Source organism: Vicugna pacos, chromosome 5, assembly GCF_048564905.1.
Source record: "Vicugna pacos chromosome 5, VicPac4, whole genome shotgun sequence".
Lineage (NCBI taxonomy): Eukaryota > Metazoa > Chordata > Mammalia > Artiodactyla > Camelidae > Vicugna > Vicugna pacos.
In genome coordinates, this window is record NC_132991.1 from 94884727 (window position 1) to 94909995 (window position 25269).

Here is a 25269-nt window from a genome sequence, read left to right on the forward strand (position 1 = left end):
GACCAGTCTCCACGTGAAGCCTGGCGATTGGCCAGGGCACAAAAAATAATGGACTCCACTTACGCTATTTGCAAAAGGAACATGTACAACCTCGGAGGGAGGCTGAAAGGAACACATGGGCAACCTGGCAGGAAGGAGGCTGGGGACACCTTGCGCATCTGTCACGTGGAGAACGTCACTGCACAGTGATACAAATTTCAGTTCATCACAAGGATACAATGACTTAATATTTGTACACAGTAGAAGTGCTTCAAAACGTATGCAGTGACAACGGACAGGACTAAGAGGAGAGACGGGTAAGTGTGCACCTAGTGAGACATGCTGTCAAAGTGTCCACAGCAGTTAGCAAGCTGGGCTTCGTGGACAAAAAGGGAACTCGGTAAAACAGGCAGGGAGACACGCCATTCCAAACATGGGGCGTCTACGCAGACTGGCCACCTACTAGCCTGTGAAGCCAGTACCCACAAAGAATAAATGCCAACCCCAGTGCGGCTTGTTAGAAACTGGTAACAGAAAGAGACCACGAGCCCCATTGGCCGCACATTAAGAAACACACCAATCGTGGATCCAGGAAGAAACCAGCAGAAATCAGGAAACACTCAGAAGTAAAAAATAATGAACATGCCACACATCTTGGTGTGTGAGACGCCACCAAACACGGCGCTGGGGAACGTTCACAACCTTCAGTGCCCGTACTGAAACTAAGACTGGAAAGCAAGTGCTCCGTTTAAGAAATGAGCAGAAGAGCAGAGCAGCTCCAGAGAAGGAAAAAGAAAGCGCACAGAAAGGGGCGGAAGCGCACGACGAGGCCCTATGGCTGAAAGCTGATTCTCCGCAAAGGCTGATTAAATGGACAAGTCCTGGCAGGACTGACCAAGGGAGCTGAAGCAGAGGCACGAACAAGCGCACTAGGAACGAAGAGAGAACCAGGACCGCGGGCGCAGCAGAGATGGGAGGCGGGAGGTCAGCACTGTGAACGTCTGTCAACAATTCTGAAAACCTGGCTGCAGCGGAAACATTCCCGGTAAAATACAACTTCCCAAAATTAATTCAGGAAGGAACAGAAGATGACTCAATCACTCCTTTGGTTCATTCGCCCAAAGGGAACCCAAGGCCCAGAAGACCCCTCCTGGTTAAGGAACAGATTATTTTGACCCGACACTCACTCTGCCAGGGGACAGAAAAAGGGAGGACTCCCGCTGTCCACCGGTCCATCTGCCCATCCGCCCACCCGTCCGTCCGTCCGCCTGTCCGTCCTTCCATCCGCCCCTCCATCCACCCGTCTATCCTTGTGACCACCAACGCAGGCCACCCTGGTGCATCCGGGGCCAGGGAAGAGATGCAAGAACGGACCCCTGGGGACCACCCCGCTGCCCCAGCTGCCAGGCATCTGCAGTGGAGAAGGGTGTCCCCAAGAGCACCCAGGTCGGTGGGCTGTGTGCCTAGGGTGACAGGGAGCAGAGCCCAGGCCCCATGGCACATCTGTCCTTGGGAGAGAGCTGCGTCAGAACCACGTCGGAAATGAGGCTTATCCTATGCTCTGGCTTGGAGAAGCCGCCTCGGCGGACGTGGGCAGCAAAACAGAAAGACCTGGGCCCCTCGGGCCTGACACGCTGTCCGGGGCTGCAGTGTCGCAGTGGGTGCGGAAATGGCTTTTCCACTCTGTAGCTGACCGGTGCCCATGTCTCAAGTGACAAGAAGGGGTTATAGCGCCAAAGAGAAAAGGGTCCTTAAACATCCTGGCAGAACCCTTTTCAGAATGCACAAAACTCTTACTTTGTTGGGAATGTCTGAGCCGGCCAGGAAAACGTGAAGCGATGGACACACCGGCCCCTGTCCACAGGTGCATGCGTCCTGTCCCACCATCAGAGCCCCTCTGGGCAGCCGCACAGCCATGGTCCCAGCCCCGTTCCAAGTTCAGACGGCCTGGCCATGCCAGCAGGTGCCCTTCCTTTCCTCCAAAGGAGACAGAAGACATCCCACGGGGGCCCTGGCGCTCGGTCTGACCCACTCCCACTGCCGGCAGGCAGGCTGTTCTCACCTGCTCTCCCCGCATCTCCACGATCCTCCCCTGGGAGGCACCTGCCAACCTTCTCCCATTTAAGAGTCAGAGCAGATGGGACCCCGCGTGCCACCCCGACCTGCCGGCCAGCTTCTTCCCTTCTCTCTAAGGAGACTGGCAGTTCTCTCTGCTTCATCAGCACTGCTTCCGAAGGTCAGTCTTCAGTCCTCACCCCCCCCCCAGGGGGGCACCTGACACCGCTGCTCACCCGTGGAGGTTCTGTGCTAGTCTCCTTGCCGGCTCCTCTTGAGGGGAGCCCTGGGGCCACCCACACGGTCACCCTTGTGACTGCAGTCCCCTCCCCGGTCTCTGCCGCCCCAGCTCTTCCATGGCCGCTCCTGGAAGCACACTCACTGGTGGGGCCAGCAGTGATGCTCCCCACCCCCAGACCTGCCCCTCACGGTTATTTCAGGGTGACTCGCTCCCTCCACGGGGGAATCACGGGCAGCCCCGGCGCGTGAACCGCGAACCGTGAACCGCGTCTGGCCACGCAGCAGACTCCGTACTTGTCTGGGGACCAGTTTGCAACCTGTTTTCACAGCTCTTCGAGTGAAGAGGCAAAGGCTTTTAGAACGGTTTTTAAAAAGCAAAAATGAACCATAAGAGGCTAAAAAAACACGATTCCTTTTGAGAAAAGGTTAAAGGACTGAGACTCAGCAGAGAGTGGAGGGGTCCCCCAGGGCGTGCTCCCGCCCCACGGCCTCAGCGCCTCGTGTACAACCGGGGAGCACTTGTCCCCGCAGCAGGGCCGTGCTGAGGCTCCCCGACTGAGACGGCTCAGGAAGAGGCACTGTCTCTGGGAGGGGCTGCAGGAGACGCCAGCACACTCCAGGCAGGTGGGTCCCCTCTCGCCTGCAGAGGGTGCAGGGCAGCTCCTCAAGGGGCCAGGGCCCCACCCCACGTCCCTTCCTGTGCTGGAGGACGGGGAAAGGGACAGTGGGACTCGCAGCCCTGGGGACACAGCCCGGACACGAGACCCCCACCCCCGCCCAGTGCAGGCTCTGGCCTGGAGACTGGACGGCGGGCAGCCTGCTCCGTGGTCAAGCTCTGGGGAAGCTGTCGGGCAGGACGGAGGACCTCAGACGTGTCCGTCCCACCCACAGTAACTGAGCGGGGGGGCGCAGGACCCCGGGCCACTCCCCCACCCCGAGGCCATCCCCCTGTGTCCTTGCACTGACCTCAGGCCAGCCCGCCACACCCTCCCTGCCCTCCCTGCCCACGTTCTGATTTCCCTGCTCTTCTGTCTCCCTGGTAATTCTGTAGCTGCTGAAATTCTCTTGGAAGAGGACAAGCATTAAAAAAAGATCAACCACAAAAGCCAAGCAGTATGAACACAGGAGTTTCCTGATGCCCGAGCCACAGAGTGAGAGCTCAGTGGTCAGTGCTGGACGTAACAGAACCAGCTGGACCAGCGGGGACACGGGGCGGAACTCACGAGGCCCCGGGAGCTGCCCTGCTGCTGGGCTGGGCGGTCAGTGCTTCACCACTGTCCCGCAGCCGCTGTGACCACGGTGGCCACCCCTGTGCAGGCCCGGTTCCTTCAGCTGTGAAGGATGGGGCTTGGGCCCAGCTTCTGAGCGTCGCTGAGCGTGGGTCCAGGAGATGGGCCGGACAGGGAGGTGACTCACTGCCCCCACCAGGAGCACACACACCTGGCCCCACACGTCCCGCGGGCGGCCACTGCGGCCTGGGTGAGCGAGTGTGAGCACGAGCGTGTGTGAGCACGAGTGAGTGTGAGCACGAGTGTGTGTGAGCACGGCTGGGCGTGTGAGGGGGACAGCCGGCTGGCTGAAGGCAGACCACAGGCTCTGCCTCGCTCACACACAACTGCTGCTCCCAGTTGCTCAGGGCCGGCCCCTCCACATCTTCTCAAAGGGGCCACGTCCCTGAGCGCGAGCCTCTTCCCGAGGCCTGCGGCACCTCCTCGCCTCCACCGCCTGCTCCCCGAACCTCAGACTCAGGCTGAGTGAAAGCGTGGCCTTTAACCCTGAAATGCCATGCAACTGGATAGGAAACTGGCCCCAAGAGACCTTCCCTGTGGGGTGACACATGGCATGAGAAGACCCTTCCCACTGTCCCTCCCGAGGACCCAGCCCTCAGGGCTCCCTGCGAGCCTGCACCACACTGCGCACCACGTCTCAGTGACATGTCACTGTCCACTGTCACCAACAGTGGCGACTAACTTGAGGCTACAGCTGCTCAATACAATGGCTCTTGGGAGCAAGGCCGACCCCCAGACACAGCATTGGCACCCGGGGGCGCAGCCCCACAGGTGCCCCCGCCCCCCGCCCCCTGCGGGCTGCCGTCCACAGCTGGCCGCCCGCCTGTGCCAGACCACCCCCCGCGCCCGGCAGGAGCCTCATCAAAGGCCCCGGGGGCAGAGGACGAGGCTCCGTCCAACTTTCTGGCATTAAAAAGATTTTTAAGAGACCTCGATAAAACAAGTGCTTCCTGCTTTTTGAAGTGTTTCAGTAGAAGGACGTTTTCTCCTCAGAAGAGCACGCAGCCCGGAAGCAGGCCCGGCCCCCGCTGAAGGCTGAGGTCTCGATTGTGAGTTAAAAGCAAACGGCTCTAAGACTCAAAAGGCTCTAGGACGGTTTGAATATATAAATCAGCTGCCTTTTACTAGCAAAACAGGGAAGGAGACTGTTCCACGTGAGGGAAGGAGAGGTGAAATGCCCTGGACACTTCGAAGGCAAACTGGTGCTTCTCGGAGAGCACTCATGCGTGCGGCTATCACCAGCTGACCAGGAACGCAAGATGCCACCAGGACCTTTGATCCACCTGTGACTTCAGTTAAAATGAATGCTGTCCAGGACGAGCAAAGGTTGTCAGGAGAAAACGGGGCCATCCTGATGCCCAGCCCCCGGGCCCAGCGCCCACTCCTGCCAGGGAGCACGAGCCAGGGGAGCGTCCAGGGGAACGGCCGCACCGCCAGTGCCTCACCCTGGACGCTGGCCCTGCTCCCGCCCTCGGTGCTGGGGGTCTAGGCCCCCGGCCTTGAAAGGCCCTGAGCTGGGCCCTGGGGTGCTGCTGCTCTGGGAAGCACGTGCAGGGTCCACACAAGGGAGCAGCCCAGTGGGGCGTGTGGGCCCAGGGGGAGAGACCCCGGCGCCCCTTCCCGTCGGGCCCTGGCAGATGGAAGCCACGCTTGGAGGTTCTGGGGGATCCAACCCCAAACCAGGTCATTGTGCGCTGGACCCTCAGCTCACACGCCTGGCACCGCGCTGGCGCAGACCCCACACCTGCCTCCAGCTGCCACCTTGTCAGCTCTGCCCCCGAGCCTGGGGAACGTGGGCCACATGCCTCGTCCTGTCCCCAGTGAGCCTTCTGCTAGTTCGCCCGAGTCAAAGAGCAGCCTGCTGGCACACATCACTGGAGACCTTTCAACAGACCGCCTCCCACCCCCTTGTTAGAGCAGTCAGATGGAACCACGCACCCTGTCTGGGGGTCTGTGAGGGCAGCCTTGCAGTCAGGCCAGGGCTGGCTCTCGGCGGCGACTCCTGGCAAAGCCTGGGGTGAGACGCTGTTGGCTCCAAGCCCCACGGCATGTGAGGCAGGCCTTACAGGTGCCCCCCGGGCAGCAGGCAGCCTGGCGCCAGACCTGGCGGACTCCTGACTCAGCCTTTCATGGGGCTGCTGGGCCTTCTGGCCCGTGTCTCCTGACAGAGGAGTCGGAGGAGTTGGGGAGCCCAGCGCCTCCTAGATCCGTAGCCCTCAGCCGCCCCACCCTCCATCCCCTCCTTCCTGACTGGACACTGGCGTGGCCTCTTTTGTGGTCCCTCCTGAGCTGTGTGTGCTCCAGCCTCGTGCCAGCATGGTCACTCAGAGTGCCTCAGCTCTCGGGGGTGGCCAGCAGAGGGGTGAGCAGAGAGAGCACAGGACCGCCCTAGACACCGGGGAGCCCTGAGCCAGCTGGAGAGGGTCCGCACCCCTCTCGACCCCAGAGGAGCTCCGCTTCGTCTGATGGGGTCGGGGGCGGCGAGTCCAGAGGAAGGCACGAGAGCAGAGCGCCTGGCCCTCCGAGCGTCCTGCGTGGGCCCTGTGCCTGGAGAGCTTGGGCCGGCACCTCTTGCCGCAGGCTGGGCCACGACCCCAGGCCCGTGGCCTGTGCTGCCTGAGCACCAGAAGCCCTTGTCTTGGACCCACACAGTGACGCCACAGCGCGTGATGGGAGACGGCTATGCTGCGGGTGGATGGGAGCCAGCCACACTCCTTCGATGGAGTCAGAAGGTTGGTATGTGGCCCTGTATCTGGAGGCCGTGGCTGCATTTAAAGTTGCAGGAAGAGCATGTTTTGGAAATTCAAGATGGAACCTACAAACTGGTTTTCAGTCCCGACCTCTAGGTTCTCCGTGGGCTGGACATCCCCGTCTCCCCTGCACTGGGGTGGCTCTCTCCGCTGGGAGCACCAGCAGCCCCGGCCCGAGGGCACATTGGACGCGGAAGCACCTAGTGGCTCTCCCTCCTCTGAACCCTCCGAAGTTCCCTCCCCGGCCCAGACCCTGAGCTCCAGCCCTGGGCACCACCCGAGGTCAGTGCAGCAGGAGAGCTACTGTGAACCGAGGCCCCAGCCCCCAAGCTGGCGTCATGACGCCACCCTGAGAACCCACACGTACATGTGGCCACCTTTAAAGCACAGGAGGCTGAACCGCCTTTTCAAGACGAAGGGGTTCGGGCTGCCCTCCTCCCACCTCCTTTGGGTCACGACCAAGCAGTGCTGTCGGGCATCGGAGAGCCCCGCTAAGGAGCGGGTGGGCGGGAACGCGGAGCGCCGCGCTGACAGCTGGGCAGAGCAGCACGCGGCCCGCCGCCTCCTACCTCGTTCCCCAGCAGCGCGGACACGCACGCTTCCGAGGCGTCGCAAATGGCTGTGAGGTCGTGGCCCCCCTCCAGGGCCAGCACAACCCGGCCGCCAGCCAGGCCCATCAGCTGCTTCGTCAGGTACCCGAAACCTGCAGGGGAGACAGGAGACCCGAGTCAAGGGCAAGGCTGGGCCACGGCGCTGACGCCTGGCAGCGGATCAAAGCGTCCGCAGTGCCTCACATCACAGCCCATCAGAGACCCCTGGGCTGGCACACGGAGACACATAATCGAAGCCGGGTTTGATTGTAAAAAATCCATGGAAGAATTTCGGTTTGGAATTCTTTTTGATCTGTTTGGAAGCAGGAATTACGGCTTTGGAGCTTCGATTGTACACCACCGCAGATCATCTTGCTTGGGGGCGGGGAGGGACCCGGGGGGGCCCTCAGCTCTCTCCTGCTGGGACCAGAGGCCAGAAGGTGGAAGGGCCGCCGAGGGCAGCTGGGCCCCCACCTTGCAGCTGCTGGGCAGGGCCACGTCCATCCCAGGGCCTGGGGGTTCCGCTCAGCTGATGTGCCGGGCACATTCCCTCACACATGCCAGCACCGCGGCTGCCCCTCGGGCCTCTCGCCCGCCCCCGTCTGGAGCATCTGGTTTTCATCAGCAGCCACAGTCCCCCCACGGCACCCACACCATCCCCCACCATCAGGGAGCGCCTGGGGGGGCATGATAATCACACCTTCGGCCAGAACAGCCTGGCGTTTATCAGGGAGCCGGGGAAGCCAGGCCACGCCGATTAGGCCCATCACAGGCCGGCTGTCGGCAGACCAGGCCCAGTGCGGGCTTGGCTCCCTGGCAGCTGTGGGCACCGGCGAGGCCGTCACTTCCTCCAGCCTTGGGGTCCTTTCTGTCTGATGGGACAGTGGCACTGGCTCTAAGGTGGCCGTGGGGACCACCTGAAGCAGCTCAGAACGGGGCGGCGACAGGGAGGCGCAGCGCACACGCCTGCTCTCTGCCCGGTGGCTTCCTCAGCCCTGTGGCCCAGCAGAGGGGCACCGAGGCTGCCCTCTGTCTCTGTCTTTCTTCTCCAAGGAGCCCACGTTCTCCCCACGTGAAGACAGGGGAGAGGCTCTCCTTGGCTGTCTGCACTGACGCCAACGTAGGGGGCTCCCGGGGCCTCGCACAAGTCACCAGGGCCACGTGCTGGGAGGGTCCCAAGCACCTGGACCGCTGCAACACCCAGGACGCTGGGCAGCGTGGCGGGTGGGGGCTGGGGGCGTCTGGGCCTTCCTGTGGACTCGAGCCTGGATGCCAGGGGCTTTCAGTCCTTCATGCTTCGCTGTGACCGAGCAGAAGCAAAGGGCCCTCCTCTCGCCTCCAGCTCTGAAGCAAACCTGCTGTTGGCTATTTCCCTCTGCACGGGTTTTAGGGTTTGCTAAAACCCCAGTGTGGGACGGCAGCTCTGGGAGGACTGGGGACCCGGCCCCCACGCATGCAGGCTGCACACCTCACACTGGCATGACCTCCTGGTCTACGCTGTCCTGCTGCTTGCCCCAAGTCCTCAGGAGATGCCAGCGCCTGTCTTTGCTAAGATGTAAAGTGCAGTCTCCTTCCACTGCCGCTGGAGGGGAAGCTGGACACCCGATCACAAACACAGCGGAGCCCCCACTGTGCTCCTGGGCCACCTGTGAGCCCGACTTACACTTGGCAGAGAGGTTGTAGCCGCCGAGGGGTGTGGGGTGGCCCTCCACGGCATCGAAGCCCGACGACACCAGCACCACGTCCGGGGCAAACTCGTTGGCGATGGGCATGACCACGGTTCTGCAAAGGGAGGGAGAAGGCGGCACCGCGTCAACCAAGGATGCAGCCAAGGAGGGGACCGGACGGTCGCCCACCTGCTCCGTCTCCCCTGAAAGTCAGGGGCTGTGGCTCTGCACGGGAGCTGCACTTGGAAGGAAGACCACACAGGTGTGATCGAGGCTCACATTACGGGACCTTAAAAACCCAAACCCACACGCAAGCGCAGGACACAGACTGGGTGTGAGCCACAGAACAGCTGGGGTTCCAGGAGGCTGTCCTGGCCTATTCTGGAAGTGGTCTGCAATCTCCAGGGCCCCAGCCACGCTACCTCGTGTGGGCAGTGGGGGGGCGCCAGCTGCCAGGCTGCGTGGGGTCCTCCCGCCCCTCCATCTCCCTCCTGCGGGGGGAGACTGGGTGCATCCTCTGCTCACGTTCAGGGGCCGGCCCTGATTCAAGGTGGCGCGGTCACTGCCCCAGAACCAGGGACGCAGAGCCGTGTGCGGGTGAGAAGGGGAGAGCCACGCTGTCAGCAAGGACTGACCGAGCGACCCACACCCTCACGTGCCAGGGGGGGTGCATCAGGTCAATTAAAAAGAAACTGGATGCTTACGATCTTTAAAGAGAAAATCTGATAATTGAATTTAAGAGAAATGACTGGTCAGAAACATAAGCACCCGCTGAGAACTTCAGCAGTTAAGCTGCGCTCGGGAAACAAGGGAGGGTCTACCTGAAGAACAGGAAGAAATCCTTAGCCCGACCCGCCCAGCGCGTCCTGTAAACACGCTGCGCGTGGGACGGGAGACGCGCCACAACAGCAAGTCGAGCGCTTGCCCGTCATCTCAGCTTGCTTTATTTGATTTGGAAAAGCACCCTGGCCTCCGGTCTCCTTCCTGCCCGAGGCAGGCAGGTCACAGCGCCGGGGCCTGGGCTCCAGGGCAGGCGGAGCGAGGGGCGCGTGCGGCCCATGCCATCAGCCTCCGCAGGCCCACCTCTCCATCCCCGGCGGAGGGAGGCCAGGGTTCACGCTGTGGTTGTAAAGCCCTGTGCCTGCATCTCAGAGCTGCAGGACCCACGGGCTGTTCCATGGCCCCAGGCCCGAGAACCACATCCGAGGTCACCTCCCTCCGCACACGCAAATCTCTGGAGAATGCCACGGCCACAGGGGGCGGAGCTGGCCCTGAACAGCCCCCCGTCTCCCGTTCACCTTTCCCTAAATGGGATCGCCACTTCAGTCAGCGAAGTCAACCCCGTAAGGCAACAACTTTGGCCAAAGAAACAAAATGCGCGAGGTTAAACGTTATTCTATTCAGGAATCGTTCTGTTTTTCTTTTTTTTTAGTTGAAGTAAAGTCAGTTTACAATGATATGCTAATTTTTGGTGTACAGCATAGTGATTCTGTTATATATGTGTGTGTGTATGTGTATATATATATTCCTTTTCATATTTTTTCATTATAGGTCATTAACAATTGTAGCTCCCTGTGCTGTACAGTAGGACCTTGTTGTTTATCTATTTTATACATAGTAGTGTGTATCTGTTAATCCCAAACTCCCAATTTATCCACTCTACCCCCTTCTCCCCCTGGCAACCGTAAGTTTGTTGTCTATGTCTGTGAGTCTGTCTCTGTTTGGGAAATAAGTTCATTTATGTCCTTTCTCTTTTTTTTTAAGATTCCACATATAAGTAATATCGTATGGTATTTTTCTTTCTCTTTCTGGCCTACTTCGCTTAGAATAACGATCTCCAGTTCCAACCACGTTGCTGCAAGTGGCATTAGTTTATTCTTTTTTATGGCTGAGTAGTATTCCATCGCATGTATATATCACAGCTTCTTTATCCAGTCATCTGTCAATGGACATTTAGGTTGCTTCCATGTCTTGGCTACTGTAAATCTGCTATGAACATGGGGGTGCTTCTATCTTTTTGAGTTAGAGTTCTCCCTGGATATATGCCCAGGAGTAGGACTGCTGGGTCACAGAGTGAATCTATTTCCCAGGGACCGTTCTGGATGGCAGTCCCGTTGCAAATCCCTCTGGTTTCAGGCGGTGGAAGTGCTGAAAACCCCAGAGAGCCACATGCAGGGGGAGATCCGGCTGCCCTTACCCACAGGGCCCTTGGGGCAGCCGGTGTGCCCGGCCCAGCTCCAGGGAGCACGTGCCGCCCGGCGCTGAAAGACCCGTCCGCCCTGCGGCGAGAGGCCGGTGCCGGGAAGTCTGTCGTCAAAACACATCAACCTCACAGCTGGCACTTCACCAGCCGGGAGTCCCCCCTCTGGAACTCGAGTCACAGGAGACCAGGCTGGCCTTTCAAAACCTTCCCGCTTCTCCTTTCCTTCCTTCTGGGGCTGTGCCCCATTCACACTTCCCCCCAGAACGGCCTCTCCACAGGCTGATGAAAGCAGCTCCAAGGACCCAGGTCAGCGCCTCGTGGACCAGCCGTCGGGGGCCCAGGAGCATGGCCTGTGACTCCAGACCACGGGTTGGAAGGTGCTTCCTGCCAAGGGCCAGACGGCAATGAAATATTTCCGCCTTCTGGTCATGTGGTCCTGCTGCTACCACTCGACACTGCCCTTGTCACAGGAAAGCAGCCTCCAAGGCAGGCGAGCATGTTGGTGGGGCTGCGTCCCAACAAAACTTTACTTAGGACCACACAGGGGACCTGGCCGTGGGTCATTCTGCCAACCCCGCTCCAGACTCGTGCTGTTACAACGCTGGTAAAGTCCTTCGACCTAAGACACCAGCCCCAGATTCTCACACATCTTTGTGCCACCGGGACGGATGCTGCCACAGAGGTCCCGGAATCGGTGAGCGCGACGCGGAGAGTGCCGCCTTTCACACAAAGCCTCTGCTTCAGACGCGCGCCGGCGTCTGTGCGGACGGCCACACCACGGGGGTGGCAGGGGCCATTCTCAGTCTAGGCTGGCAGGGGGAGAGGGCCCCTCGGAAGCCAGGGACAGCTGCCCGCATCCGTCCCCGCGGCCAGCAGACGTGGCGTCTCCCCACAGGCACAGGCCACTGCCCCTCCGTGGAGACCCCCAGGGCCCAACGGGGCCCTCCACACGTGCCTCCAACGTTCCAGGGAGACGGGCTTTCAATTATTTTAATGAAGTTCTCATCACATAAACTTTGTCTTTGGGCGGGATACTAGTTTCGACCACGGTCATGATACGGGTTTTAAAGCCAGGATGTTTTTTCAATAAAAACCACAGACGTTTTCTCAGACACCGGCTCGTTCTGAAGCAAGTGCGTGTGGGGGCTTCAGCCCTGGGCTTTGAAGTACTGCTGAGCTGTTTCATTTCTAATCCCCCACGAAATTAAAAAAACAGCCCTGCTAAAATCATCATTAGAGGGAGTTAATACCAAGAGGGTCCCTGGAGTCTGTGCTTGGTGTGTGGCATCGTCCCAGAGCCAATCACAACAGAACGAAAAGCATGATCCCTCGTGTTGGGGTGTGTGTGGTGGGGGTGTGTGTGTAGGTGTGTGGTGTGTGGTGTGTGGTGGGGTGTGTCATGCTGAGGTGTGTGGGTGTGGTGTGTGTGGTGGGGGCATGTGTGGGGGTGTGTGTGGTGTGTGTATGGTGGGGGGGTGTGTATGGTGTGTGTGTGGTGGGGTGTGTCGGGTGTGTGGGCGTGGTGTGTGTGGTGGGGGCATGTGTGTGTGTCGTGTCAGGGTGTGTGGTGTATATAGTGGGGGTATTGTGTTGGGTGTGTGTTGAGGTGGGTGTGAGTGTGTCTGTGTGTGTGGGCGGTGTGTATCTGTGTGTATGTGGTGTGTGGAAGGTGAATGGGGAGGGGCCACGTGCACACCGGCCAGGCGTGAGCAGGAGCAGCTGGGACCGTCAACGTATGTGAACACACACTCATTTTACCTTCCTGGTCTGAACCCTCCAGGCTGTCATCTCAAACACTTGCCAAAGCTAACAAGACCTGAAACAGTGCTGAGAGCCAGGCTGTGCCAAGTGGGTCTCCAGCCCCAAGTTCCCTGTGCCTGGAGCCCTGAGAGAGGTCACCCTCCTCGACGGAAGACGAGGGCTGGACGTGGCGCTCCTGACAGCCTGGCCGCCTGTCTCTGGGACCCGCACCATCACCTCACCCGGGACCCTCGTGTGGGAGGGCAGGTGTCAGAACATCACTACTTAATGGATGCTGCGAGGAAAATGGGAAACAGGACTTAGGTTTTACCTCTAGAATCAAACTGTAATGAACAACTTAGTCTTTGAAAGTAAGATCTGAATATTGGCTGGAGCCTCCTCTCAACCCACTGCTGTAAGGTGAGTGTCTACGGTGTCCCCCGTGACCTTCTGCAGGGCACCCCGCGGGCAGAGAGGGACAGGCTGGGAGCTTCCCAAGGTGGCAGAGCATCACTGTCCGCTCAGATGGAGGGGAACCGGCAGGCCTCCGGGGGAGGAGCGGCCAGGTGTGCCCCAGCGTGGGAAGGGGTGAGGGGACGGTTCCAGGCACCAGCAGCCTGGGTGCAGCCCTGAGGGGCAGGGCCGGTGAGCTCAGGTGGCACAGGTGGCCGGGGCTCCCCTGCTGTCCCACGAGACCCTGGGGACACGGCCCAGACCTCTGGGCCGCCACAGGACCAGCTTCTGTGCTTTGTTCCTGACACCGCTCCGGCCCTCCCTCAGTCCTGGGAGCTTGCTGGCCAGCCGCACCTGCGGCCAGGCTTCCAGGAGGGAAAGCTGGGCTGGGCGTCCGGGGAGGTGCAGGCGAGCGGACGGGTGTAGACGGGTGTAACTTGCTGGCCTGGGACTCCCACTCAGTCCACTGGCCACTCTGTGAAAGAAGCAGTGCCCTAGGTGCGACCAGGTACTCAGAGCTCACAGAACCGTGTCTTTATAAGCTGCCGTATAACATCGGATTACGGGGTGCACAAACGCACCATCTCCAAATCCCGCAATGGAATCTACAGACAACAACTGAGTCAACAGTGGGTTCCAGTCTCTAAAAAGAACTGAGCCCAACCAGGTTCACCCCCGACAGGGCCCCACACAAACCCACCAAGCTCACGGTCAACACCAGCCTGGGGCACGCGGCCTGGCACAGCCAGCAGACAAGGCGCCGTCTTCTGGGGGCTGCGCCCACCAGTGCCGGAGGGCGTGGGGGAGTTGGGCACAGCGCCAAAGCCTCCACGGGAGCCAGGTCAGGCCTGACACGCTGCCCTGGCTCCCTGCTGCCCCCAACTGCCCCAGAGCACCGTCCACACAAACGGCCCGCAAACCCCACTTCCACGCGGCACCGGGACGCTCACAGGCCGGGCGCTGCCCCCTCGCACTCGTCCCTCGCGGCGGTGTTCAGCAAGTCTAGCAGTTCGACATCTGTGCCGGTCCCTGCGAGCCGGCGGTGCTGGCCGACGGGCCCCGCTGCTGCCACACCTGAATCAGCAGACCCAGCTCCACGGTGGTGTCGCCCAGGGTACCTGACTCCACAACTTCAACAACTGTGGCATGTTGATAACCGAGAAATCCCTTCTGTCGTGTGCTGCGCAAGTTCTCGCTCTAAGGGCCAGGAAGGGATTCCGGAATCATCGCACACCCGCGCGGTGGGCGTGGCCTCTGAGCATCCGTGCTTCCGGAGTCCCTGCATCCTTGCAAGAGAGCCACCAAAACCCACGCCTCCACCAGAATCGCCCGATCAGAGGCTGGGGCGCCTGCTCGTCCAGTGTGTGAACTCGGCCGAGAGTTAGAATCAAACAGAGATGCAGACGGTAGAGACTCAGCTGTCCTAGCCTGGCTGCCACGATGGTGATGCTACAGCCAGGCTCAAGTCCTTCCTCCCTGAAAGAAGCCAGGCCAGCCCCGCTCCTGCCCCCGCTGCCCGGCTGCTCTGCACCCACAGCCCCTTCCCCGCTTCAGAGCCGCTGCCCCGAGTGCTTCCAGCTGACTTCACCGGGCAAGCTGGGGACGGCCCTCCCTCTCCCCGGCAGCCTCCAGGGGGGCACGCTGTGGGCACGTGGCTACTCCCGATGCTAATCCACTCCTCCCTCCCTGTGCTCCTGTAGCTGTCACGCTGGCCCTGCCGGCTCCTCGCCCTGCGGTCATCACCCCAGGAGGCCTCGTGCCCATGCACTGCTCCCCGGGCCCATCACACCCCTGCCCTCCACGGCTGTTGGGCCTTCACACATGGACTGAGCAGCTTTCCCGCCTCAGTGCCCCTTGTCCTCCCAGCACATGGCACCCCTTCCCTTTATGCACCTGGGGAGTAAATGCCAGAGGACCCACCACCAGCCTGAGGCGTGGGTCTCTGCAGGGCTGGGCCCAGCGGCTCTTTCTTGACCTCGATGAGGGGGCGACCCAGCCTCCCAGGACTCCCCTGCCTGCCCCCTTCCTCTGGTTTGAGAAGCCTCAGCACCCCGTGGGCCCCAGGTCCTTTCCTGCCCACCCCCTCCCCCTCCCCCCAGTCTTCAGAAGAGGAGGCATGCTGTCTGTCCCCTGTCCCCACGTCCTGCTCTCTCCCCAGCACAGAACATTCTGACCCAACCTCAACTGTCCTTTCCGAGTCACCAGTGGCCTCCCAGCTGCCAAATCAGGGACACTTTCTAGTTTTTGCCTGAAAATCTGCTAATGCTGGTGTCCTGAGCTGCACTGTCCTCCAGCTAAACCTGAAACCCCACCTCCTGGCTCTTCCCTGGGTACCCCCACCCTCCTCCCAGGCCAGCATCTTGAGATCTCACTGGACCCCCACCCTCAATCTTATCTCACTCCAGCACATCCTGAAACGGGCCCCCCACCCTATTCCCGGCCCTGGCCGGGCGCAGTCATCCTTCCTGGTTGAAGCCCACCCCTCCCGGAACCAAGCCTGTCGCTGGGCTGTCAAGCGCACAGGCCAGGCCCTCGACACGTCACACCGAGCTCTGCGGGGCGGCCAGCGACAGGCGGGCTCCTCCCTCAGGCCGCTCCTGCGAGTGCATCGTCTTACCTGACACCCTGTGCGGCTCTTCCTCCAGGACTCAGCCAGGAGGCCTCCTCACCAGGAGAGCAGGTGCCCGAGCCCTGAGCCAACCTCGCAGACCGGCCCCAGGAGCGACAGCCACCTGCTCGCGGCCCGGCCACCCGGAGCGCAGGCCCCACGTGCCCACCTTGCACACAGGGACGGGGCAGACGGCTGAACACGGGTCTGCTAAACCCGGAGGCTTCAGCTTCTAATTTTTGCTAAGACACACTGTACAACGTCTTCAGATAAAACTTCCGCACAGGAGAAGGTGTGTATGCCCTTAAAGAGACACAGCTGCCTCCAGTCGGTGGGGCCCAGGGTGTGGGTCAGCGGCTCCACAGCGGTGAGCGCTGGGCCGCTCAGCGCAGCCTTTCTGGAACACGTGCGCCCCTGTGACCGCAGGCAGCCCCGCCAAACTGTACACTCACGCGTGGTTAAAGCCGTACGTTTTAGGCATATTTCAGCACAACAAAAAAAATTTAAATGTTAAAGCAAAAAGCCCAAAACACACTTCATGGAAATATCAAGAGCCTCACGCTCCCTGCCGTGTTTGAAGCTGGCATAAATGCAGTGCATCTCCCCAGCTGCTCAATTTAAAGGCAAATCTCAACTCACGAAGAGATTAGAGTTACCACCTCGGGCACCCGGCCTCCCTGACAACTCTCATCACCTTTGAGATACCGCATTTACTCCGCACTGGGCCCAAGGCACAGAGGGTCCCAGTGGCCTCTGCTGCGCTGTCGGTGACCTGCTCAGTCGCCAGGAGGCAGGTGAGCGAGGGGTTAAGGAACGTGCACCAGTATCTCCGGCCTGCGGGAAGGCCTCGGCCCTGCGCAGCAGACTTCAAAGCAGAGGCCCGGCTGGTTTGAGTTAAGGCCCCCTCTTCCCCGACAAGCCTCCGAGCCCAGGAGAAAGTGCCGCTGAGTCTGGGTTTCATTAGGGGCGGTTTTCTTATCTCTTCTTCATCTTGGCCTGATCTCCTGAAATGCAACGAGGCAGGCATGGGTCTGAGCACAAGGTGCTGCCTTGAAGGCGTGCGTCGTCCCGGGCGGGGGGAGCGGTTCCCGGAGGCAGGAAAATGGGTCCTGACCCTCCTTCCCCCACCGATCGATGCCCAGGGAACCGTAAGCTGTAAACTTCAAAGTGCTACTTTACATTAAAATCAATAATGAAAAAAAGGACCCTGAAACAATTTTCCTTTTCAAAGAGGCTGTTTCAGCTTTCATTTGATGGAGCATCATCATGTACGCACTTGGCAAAAGATTAAAACGGAGCGTCAGCAGCGACTCGGAGTGAAAGCTTTGTCTAAAAGGCGGGAGGGAGTCGGGGTGAGGGGCGGCAGCCCGGGGACCCGTGATCAGAGGCCCAGGGCCCCCCGAGACAGGACCCGGGGGCCAATTCAGCTGGAACCTGGCCCGAAAGAAAGAAGTGGCCTGCAGGAGGAGAGAACCACCCATTTTGATCACTTTAAGTCAGTTCAGGGAAAGTCCACCTTATCTGCCGACACCAGAATCAGCCATGCTGGGACCCTCCCCCAGCCCCGGCCCCGGCCCCGGCCCCGGGGCCCCAGGGCTCACTGGAGGACTGCCCACGCCTCCCACGGCAGGCGCCCAGACACGTCATCTCCCAGGAAGCCCCGAAGAAGGCCGGCTCTCGGGGGGACGTGACACAGTGTTGGTGGCCCGAGGGCCTCCCGGGGACAGGCAGTGACAACCCCGACCAGTGACAGTGGTGCCAGATTTCCTGAAGCTGATGTTTGCCTGTGTTCACGAGCAGATTTCAGGTGTGGTGTCAGTCTGGGGGAGCCCCTCCCCCTTAAAAAATGAGGGCAAATGTCAAAACTACAGTATATCTGATCCAGAGGAAGAAGAAATGACACAATTAAACCAGAGATGGGAGGAAACAGTGGTTCAGGTGGAGACCAGGCAGGTCTCCTAAGGAGGGGATGGACGCCGCTTAGCGCAGACCAGTGCCACCGTCTGGTCGCTGACCGCGTCGGAGCCGCCGCTTCTGGGGGCTGAGAGCCCGGGGGAGGGGCCTCACGTCGGGGAGCCACACTCGAGTCCAGGCCTTCACGTGACAGACCCAGGTGTCCCCTGAGGCTGGGGACCAGGGTTGGGTTTCGAGATGAGGAAGCAGAGGCTGCGAGGGTCCCGTGACCTCTGCAGGCCCCCACAGAGCATGCAGAAGAGTCCACGGCCAAACTGCCACGGGCGTGTCCACTGATGGAGTCACAGCCACGCGCACATCACCCACAGACACAGGTGCACACACGCCTGCACGCGCGTGCTTTGTACTTAGACACAGCAGGACAACAAGAACATGGAGTTCAAGAGGGAGGGAGAGCGGTCCCCAGGAACGGCACGGGGCTCCAGGGCCACATGCAGGGATGGCGTTTCTACCAGAGACAGGAGGTCTGGCACGCTTCGGCCCTCACGGGGCCTCCAGTGCCCGCGCTCGGGCCGGGGAGCCCTCGGGCCACTTGCCCCTCGGGGACAGGAGGGAGCTCTGTCTCCAACAGGCAGAAACCTGCGCCCAGAGCCCCTGTCTTTGGCCGCAGGAATCCCTTCAGTCTGGCCCAGATCAAAGTCGATCACCATTTGATGACAAAAGCAAACGCCATGTTGTAAAAAATTTCCCTGCAGCTCGACTCTGACGCCAGCGGAACGCAGAGGAAGCGGGATGCCCGGGGAGATGCCTCCTGAGCTTTATGTCAAAACAGGAGGGTGTTTATTTCTGTTTCTCATTATGTCACAGAAGGTTTATTGGGAGAAAAGTTAAGAGATTAGGAACCTTCAGAATCGAGCGCCCGCTTTTCTCTAACGTGACACCTGGTGACACCTCGCCTCGGCCTCCCTCACTTCTTACCATCAGGACCCGGGGCAAATTCCTGTTTCTTATTTAAAGCACAAGACGGAGACACTGCAGCCGGAAGGCACACAGACAGCCTGGAAGATGCCACCTCTGGCTGCAAGAACCAGCTCTGAGGAGCCCCAGCGCCCATTCCTCCCGATGCAGAGACGGGAAGTCAGTCTCCACAGGTGCACGCTGAGGGCGCGCTCGCAGAGGAAGAGCTAGGTCACAGGGGGGCAGGCCCTGCCCGGGCCTGAGCCTGGTCCTGTGAATGCCTCGGGAGGGGAGCCAGCACCTCACCTGAAGGCCGCCAGATACTCTGCGTCTCCCATGGGGGGGTCAAGGCCGCCGGTGAAAGCCATGTTGACGTTGAAGCCCACGCCCGGGCCTGCGCCCACCTGCACGAGGAGAGAAACGCTGTCGTAGACCCCGACTCCAGTGGCGCAGGCCGGGCCCTGGCTCTGCGGCCCTGCAGGGTGCGTCCCTGGCCTGTCCCGGCCCCTGCCGCCCCTGCCACACTGCCTTCAATGACAGCGTGTTTGCAGAGCACATGTGGCACTGCGGGGAGCCGCCTGCCCGGGCACAGGGCAGGGACCCGGCCGTGCGTGTGGGCGGGCAGCTCTGGGCTGTGGGTGCCGGCAGAGGGCAACCAGAAACGTCAGCAAGACAGGCTGTCCTTCCCAACCTCCTTCTGAGAATGAGACCCAGCGGCTGACACAGTTTTTCCACGGGTGGCGTTCCCCACCATCAGGCCTCTTGGTTCAGAGTGGGGGGCTCTGCTGGGGCACTGGGGTGTCGTGGAGGAGCCTGCTGCTCTGGGCTCACCTGTGGTACCCGCTGGGCAGGTCTGGACCAGCACCGAGGGATGCGACAAGAGGCAAAGCCTGAGATGCAGTTTTAGCTGCATGAAGCAGCCTTCCTGGAGGATGGAGGGCACCCCTGCTCACCTGCTCACAAACACGCAGTCTGCCCAGACCAGAGACAGGATGGTCTCCAGTCTCCCATTTGTACGTCAGACAAAACAAAGCCCAGGGAGGGCACGAGTGACGGGATCCGGGCTGAGGCCTGCCTCCAGTCCCGGAGGCCTGCAGGTGTGGGCCGCACCTGCCCCGCCCTGGCGGCCCCGCCCATCTCCCCGGCGTGCGGGTGGCACTCACCTCGTCAGGCGCCCCGCTGCCCGGGAAGAAGTTTCCATCATCGTAGCGGTGCAGGGAGATGTACAGGACGCTGGGGTCGCTGTAGAAGGCCTGCTGGGTCCCGTTCCCATGGTGCACGTCCTGGAAGGGCAGGGAGGGCGGGCTCAGCGCCAGCCCTAGGCCCAGAGGAACCAGCACATCCAGCCGCGCAGTGCGGGGCGAGCAGGAAGGGCCCGCGGCGAAGGCATCAGGTGCGTGCAGGGCCGTGTGCGTGCTTTCCGCGGACGTGCCCCCAGCTCATGTGGCCTCAGCCTCCAAGGGCCCCTCAACCTCTGCCACCAGCGCCTGCTGCCTGGAGCGTGGGGGTGTCCCGGGCTGTGTTTTGGTTTTTTTCTCACAAACCGAGAAGGACTCTGCAGCATCAAAGGTAACCCCACCTGATGTACCTGCCTTTCTTTAACTTGAATAGTTTATGAAACATATCACAAACACCGAAACAGATGCCCTGCCGCATACGGCTGAAAAAGGCGCAGTCAGCACCTCGGACACCACCCCCCAGTACGAGGCTCCGTACACCCACTTTTGCGGTTCGGTTATTCCGAGTCATTTTTCGGAGTTAGCCCTCTGGGGCAGTGGGGCTGTCAGGAGCGGCCCCTCCAACAGGAAAATGGGGGAGGAGGTCAAGCCGGCACAGACCGGGTCCCCCTGCAGGGGCAGGACGGGCGTTTGGAGCAAAACTGCCTGGGGGGCAGAGGCATGGGGGCAGCCAGGGAGAGGGTGGCCAGGCCCTCAGACCGTGCAGGTCAGGCCTCACTACCTGCCCTACCCCGCCTTCCCGCTGGGCTTCGCCGAGGACCACCCCCTCCCTTCGGCTGCTGCCCTCAACCACGACCTGTCTCTCGACATTTCAGAAACCAGTGATTGGCAGGATTGGCTGGGTGGAGCTGTAAGACAGTCTCCTAAAAGGTCTGGGCTTTGATTTTCTGCATCTTCACAGTAGTTTCCAGAAAGCTGAGGTCCTGAAATCCAACTGCAGGGGAGGCAGGAGGGCCGGTGCCTCTCCCCCTGCACCGGACTGTCTGCTGGGAATACAGTCATGCCGGCAGCCCCCTTCCCGGGAGCGGCCCCTCACCCAGTCCACGACGAGGGTCTTGGTCACATTCAGCCTTTGCTGGAGGAGCTTGGCTGCGATGGCCACGGAGTTGAAGTAGCAGAACCCCCTGCAGGTACAAATCAGGAGAAATGGGGGAAAAGATACGGGTTTTGATTAGTTTTTATACAACCTGCCATAGAACATCCCAGAATCCCATGAGGTCTAAGAAGGTCTGGTGAATGCACGTTTCCTGATCAAGCAGTTAGGAAACCTTATCTGACGCTTATAATCGACAGACAGGCAGACAGACACGCAGTCCCCGCAGGCAGGCACCCAGTGCTCCCAAGGTGACAGAGCCCACTTCGCTCTGTCACTCTCAGCAGGCCCCCAGGACACTTACTGACTGGCCTCCCCCGAGACACGCTGGCCCACAGAACACAGAAGTCACTTATTTTGTTTGCTCACTGCTTAACTGTCCATGTTCTAGGACGTGCAATAATGCTTCTCGAGGGTCCTCGAGAGAGCGAGGGAACAAGCTGAGAAAGTGCGTCAAGGGACGTGGAACTCCCCTAAGCCCAAACGTCCCTTTGCCTGAATTTCCAATGGGGCCAGGCACTGGGGTGGTTTCGTCTTCGGGATCCAGGCGAGCCTTCTGGAAGCCCTCGCGCCCAGCACGCACGACCCCTCCGGCCGTGCTGCCTCCACGGCTGTAAATGCTGTGGCCTCTGAAACCCCCGGGAGATCCCGGGGGACATTCCTCAGCCTCCCACCCCACCCACCCGTGCTCACGACACAGAACATCCAGCAACTCAGACTCTAGTTAGAAAGGTAACTCCAGAGAAATGCGACCATCAGCACCCGCCCCTCGGTGGCGCAGACCGATGGGGCCGGGGAATCGGCTACTCAGTTTCCTGGGGAGACTGCCCTTGGGCGTCACGGCTGGTCCCCCACGGCAAGGGGAGCCTCTGAAGCACGGCCCTGCAGCTGGCAGGTGGGATCTGAGGCGGCCGAGGAAACCCCGGCTTCCTGCTCCCACGGCTCCGCCCCTGCACCACCGGCTTGTCCCAGCGTCCCTGCCGCCTGACAGACCACTGCCTGCCCTTCCCGGCGCAGCCCCACGTCCCCGCCCTGACTTCCCCCAGCACGTGCTCTCCATCTCCGGTGCTCACGGCACGTTCCCTGGAGTGTTCCCTGTGCCCACTCGGCCACGGCGGCCGACCAAGCCTGCGTCCTGGCCCCAGTTGGGCCCGCCCCTGCGCTGGGTCTCCTCCGCCAGAACCTGCACGTCGTGCTGCTGCCTCAGCCAGCACCTCGTGCACGTGCACGGTCAGGGGCGTCCAGAGAGCTGATCCTGTGGGTCCTGACCTTGGGACTTCAGCCTCAGTCCCAAACCATAAGCAGCGCTACTCGCTGCGGGACAACTGAGGCTTCCTCTCCGAGGCTTTACAATGACAAGATTTCTCCACACGAACTCCTGCTGGTGCCTGCCTTCATTCTGTGCACCCCTCCCTTCACCTCTTCACCAAACCAATCACCCCACCCTGGAGCTGCACGTTCGGCGACTTCCTGCTGGACCGGGGTCTCGGGAACCCTAGCCGTGCACACGTCACAGAAGGGGCCGACGAAGGGCGGCCCATCACCCTCTTCCCCAGAGCGCGGCCCAGCCCTTTGAGGAAGGGCTCAGACGCCCCGGGCCCCTGTGAGCGACCCTGTGTCTACTTACATGGGTGTGTTCTCCTCTGCGTGGTGGCCGGGGGGGCGGACCACAGCAAAGCCGTTCTGCACACGACACCGAAAGGTGGGGAGAGACAGGGAGGAAAGACTGGTTTCAGATCAGTAAGAAAATGACACAGACTGAACTTGAGCATGTTCGCAGTCTGCGTGAGAACGCGGTTTCCCGCTGCATCCCGGCACATGGACGCAGAACAGGACACAGGGCGGCTGTGAGCGTTGCCTTCTCCTAGAGGCCTCTTGGTGATCATAAGTTACTAAGATAAACCGTGAGCTCATCCCTGACTTTCGAGCTTTGACGGCCTGCCGGGAAGGCGGGGAATCTGGGTGGGAGAGGAAGGGGCACCCTGGGTCCCCTGACCATAACCAGCATCCGCAGAGAGCAACTTGGCAGGAACCGTGGATGCAGATGAAGAGAAAGGGGCTCGGCCGCCGCAGACGCACCCTGGTTTGGCCCTAACGTAAGCATCTCTGCTGTGGCTGCAGCTCAGTTTCCAGGGGACCGGGCAATGCGGAGAACAAGCACTGACATTTAGAAGAAAGCGCTCGGCAGCTGGAGAGGAGCTCACAGCCTCCCCAGGACCCATAGCCGCCTCTGCTTTGAAAGAACCATCTGCAAACCATCCTGCAGCCGCTCTACTAAGGGTGGTTTGGATCGGCATCCCCGGGTCTCACCGGCAACAGGAAGCTGTGTGGTCGAGGTTGGTAACAGAGCCCCGAGGGCCGGCTGACCGCGATGACCGGGCTGCGGGAAGCGGGCTCAGTCTGCTGCAGAGTGCAGTTCGCGGGGGGGCAGGGTGAGAGGCGCACTCAGAGGGAGCCCCACGTGGCACAGACATCACCCTGTTTCCACACAGGACCCCGTGCCTCGGTTCTGAGAGCGCAGATGCAGACCCCTGGGGGTCCCATTTTTCAAAGCAGTCCCAAGGCTGAATGTGCCTTTCCCGCCGAGCTGGCAGCTGCACCGACACTGTGAACGCGATGGTGGGGGCGCTGGGGCTGTGGCCAGCATGAGGCACGAGCCTGCCCATCTGAGGGGAAAAGGTAGCCCCACTGAGAGCGCCCTGATGGAGCAGGGAAACTGGCCCACGTCGTTAACCTGCAGCCTTGGACACACATCTTTGTAGCATCCAGGTGGAGAGACGGGTAGGCGGGTAAATGACCAGCGGGGCTGTCAGCTCAGGGACCTGAGCTTCTGGGTGAGGTGAAAACTCGGGAGACCCGTCCTGGGAGCGGCCCAGCCCTTCCCGGCACGGAGGAGACCCTTCTGGTGACGGGGGTGGTGACACTCACAGCCTCAAAGATGAGTGACGTTTTGGATACTGTACAATAAACCGCGCCATGATTTGGAAGGCCCACACAGCCGGGGAGCCCCGACGCCCCGGCGACCAGCACACCACGCTGCAAACGTCAGGCCCGGAGAAGAGACCCGCTCAACGCGCAGCAGAAGGAGGAGCTCGCTGCCACTGTTCTAGGTTCCACGTGGCGACTCTTCTTCCCGAAACCATCCTTGTGGAATCCTGGTGTAGCCTCAAGGCTGAATGTCCGCAATTACCCGAGAAGGCTGTTACAACATGGCCCCGCTCCCAGTCCTGCCAGGGGGCGAGGCGAGAGGTTCCTCACGTCCTTCAGCCGGGCAACCAGAGGCGGGCGTGGACAGCAGAGTCCAGCTGAGCGCCTCAGCCAGGCATTCTTATGATTTTTAAGTTAGTAACTCTTTGAAAAGTCTGTTTTAATTTCTCATGAATGATCAATGCTGACGACATTACTCATAAAAACAAAAACTTTGAGGTTGTTCAACAATTTTTAAGATATTAAAGTGTCCCCAGGACCAAATTCATGGAGAATGGCTCCACTAATATGTATGTTTTCACAAGGGAGGGGAACGTTTCCTTGGATCCACTGGGTCCACGCTTACCCCCCAGCACAGCCGCTGCGAGCCCATCCAGACGGGAGAGCAGTGGGCCGTCACTCTCCCAGCTGGTCCCCTCCCAGAAGCCCCCCGCCCCCAGGGGTCCTCACTGACCTTCAGCTCCCCCGTGGCCACCTTGAAGACCAGCTCCACCACGCAGCCCACGGCTAGGCGGGCCGCCCCCGATGAGTGCACCTCGTTCCAAATGGTGTCACTGTCCACCTGTGGAGACATCACGCCCACGTGAGGCTGGAGTGCTCGGTCACAGTCACTCCCGCCGGGCGGCCGGGCAGCTGGGGGTCCCTGTTGCCAGCGTTTGGAACCCAGGACGAGAGCCCCTTGTCCCTTCTTGACTCATCACAGAACATACTCAGCTCACATTTGAGCTTACTTTTGTTTGGAAGACACACCCCCAAAAACTAAACAGAAAAACTGTGAACGCGCCAAAAATAGCACGCACGTGTTTTTATCCCCTTCTTTTATTTTCTTTTTTTTTTTGGTGGAGGGGAGGTAATTAGGTTTATTTATTTATTTGTTTTTTAGAGGAGGTACCAGGGAACGAGCCCAGGTTTTCACCCCCTTCTGAGGTGTCGTTTCTTCTCTCAGTTGCTCCAGCACACTGGGTGCTGAGTGCTGACGTCAAGGGTAGCGATGTCGAGACTGCCTAGTCCCCCCCCCCCCCCCCCCCGTTTAGCTGCAACTGCAGCGGAGTCACAGCAACAATCACAAAAGCAACTGGAAGAAGAATTAGAATCAGAGGTCTCTCCAGATTGCAACTTGGTTTTATGCAGAACGTAAGTGGAAGCCCCAAGTGTGTGCCGGGCGCGTGGGGCGGTGAGGAGACTCAGGCGGGCTCTCTCGGACACGGCCTGGTGGACCACACACCACCGTCCGCCCAGACAGCTGTTCCCCTTCAAACAGAGAAACACGTGTGGCACAAACAGGT

General features: G+C 60.4%; 1 protein-coding gene across 5 annotated transcripts in view; it reads right to left on the reverse strand.

The window, feature by feature from the left end:
• HDAC4 (histone deacetylase 4) overlaps positions 1 to 25269 on the reverse strand; it is a 268241-nt gene that overhangs the window by 8633 nt on the left and 234339 nt on the right. For all 5 annotated transcript variants that reach the window (XM_072961972.1, XM_072961973.1, XM_072961971.1 and 2 more), the window contains 7 exons: positions 24438 to 24545; positions 22404 to 22459; positions 20720 to 20807; positions 19609 to 19728; positions 18752 to 18849; positions 8567 to 8685; positions 6883 to 7016 (listed from right to left, as the gene is read on the reverse strand). In XM_072961972.1, the coding sequence (XP_072818073.1) occupies positions 6883 to 7016; positions 8567 to 8685; positions 18752 to 18849; positions 19609 to 19728; positions 20720 to 20807; positions 22404 to 22459; positions 24438 to 24545 (723 nt within the window). The remainder of the gene's footprint in view (positions 1 to 6882; positions 7017 to 8566; positions 8686 to 18751; positions 18850 to 19608; positions 19729 to 20719; positions 20808 to 22403; positions 22460 to 24437; positions 24546 to 25269) is intronic.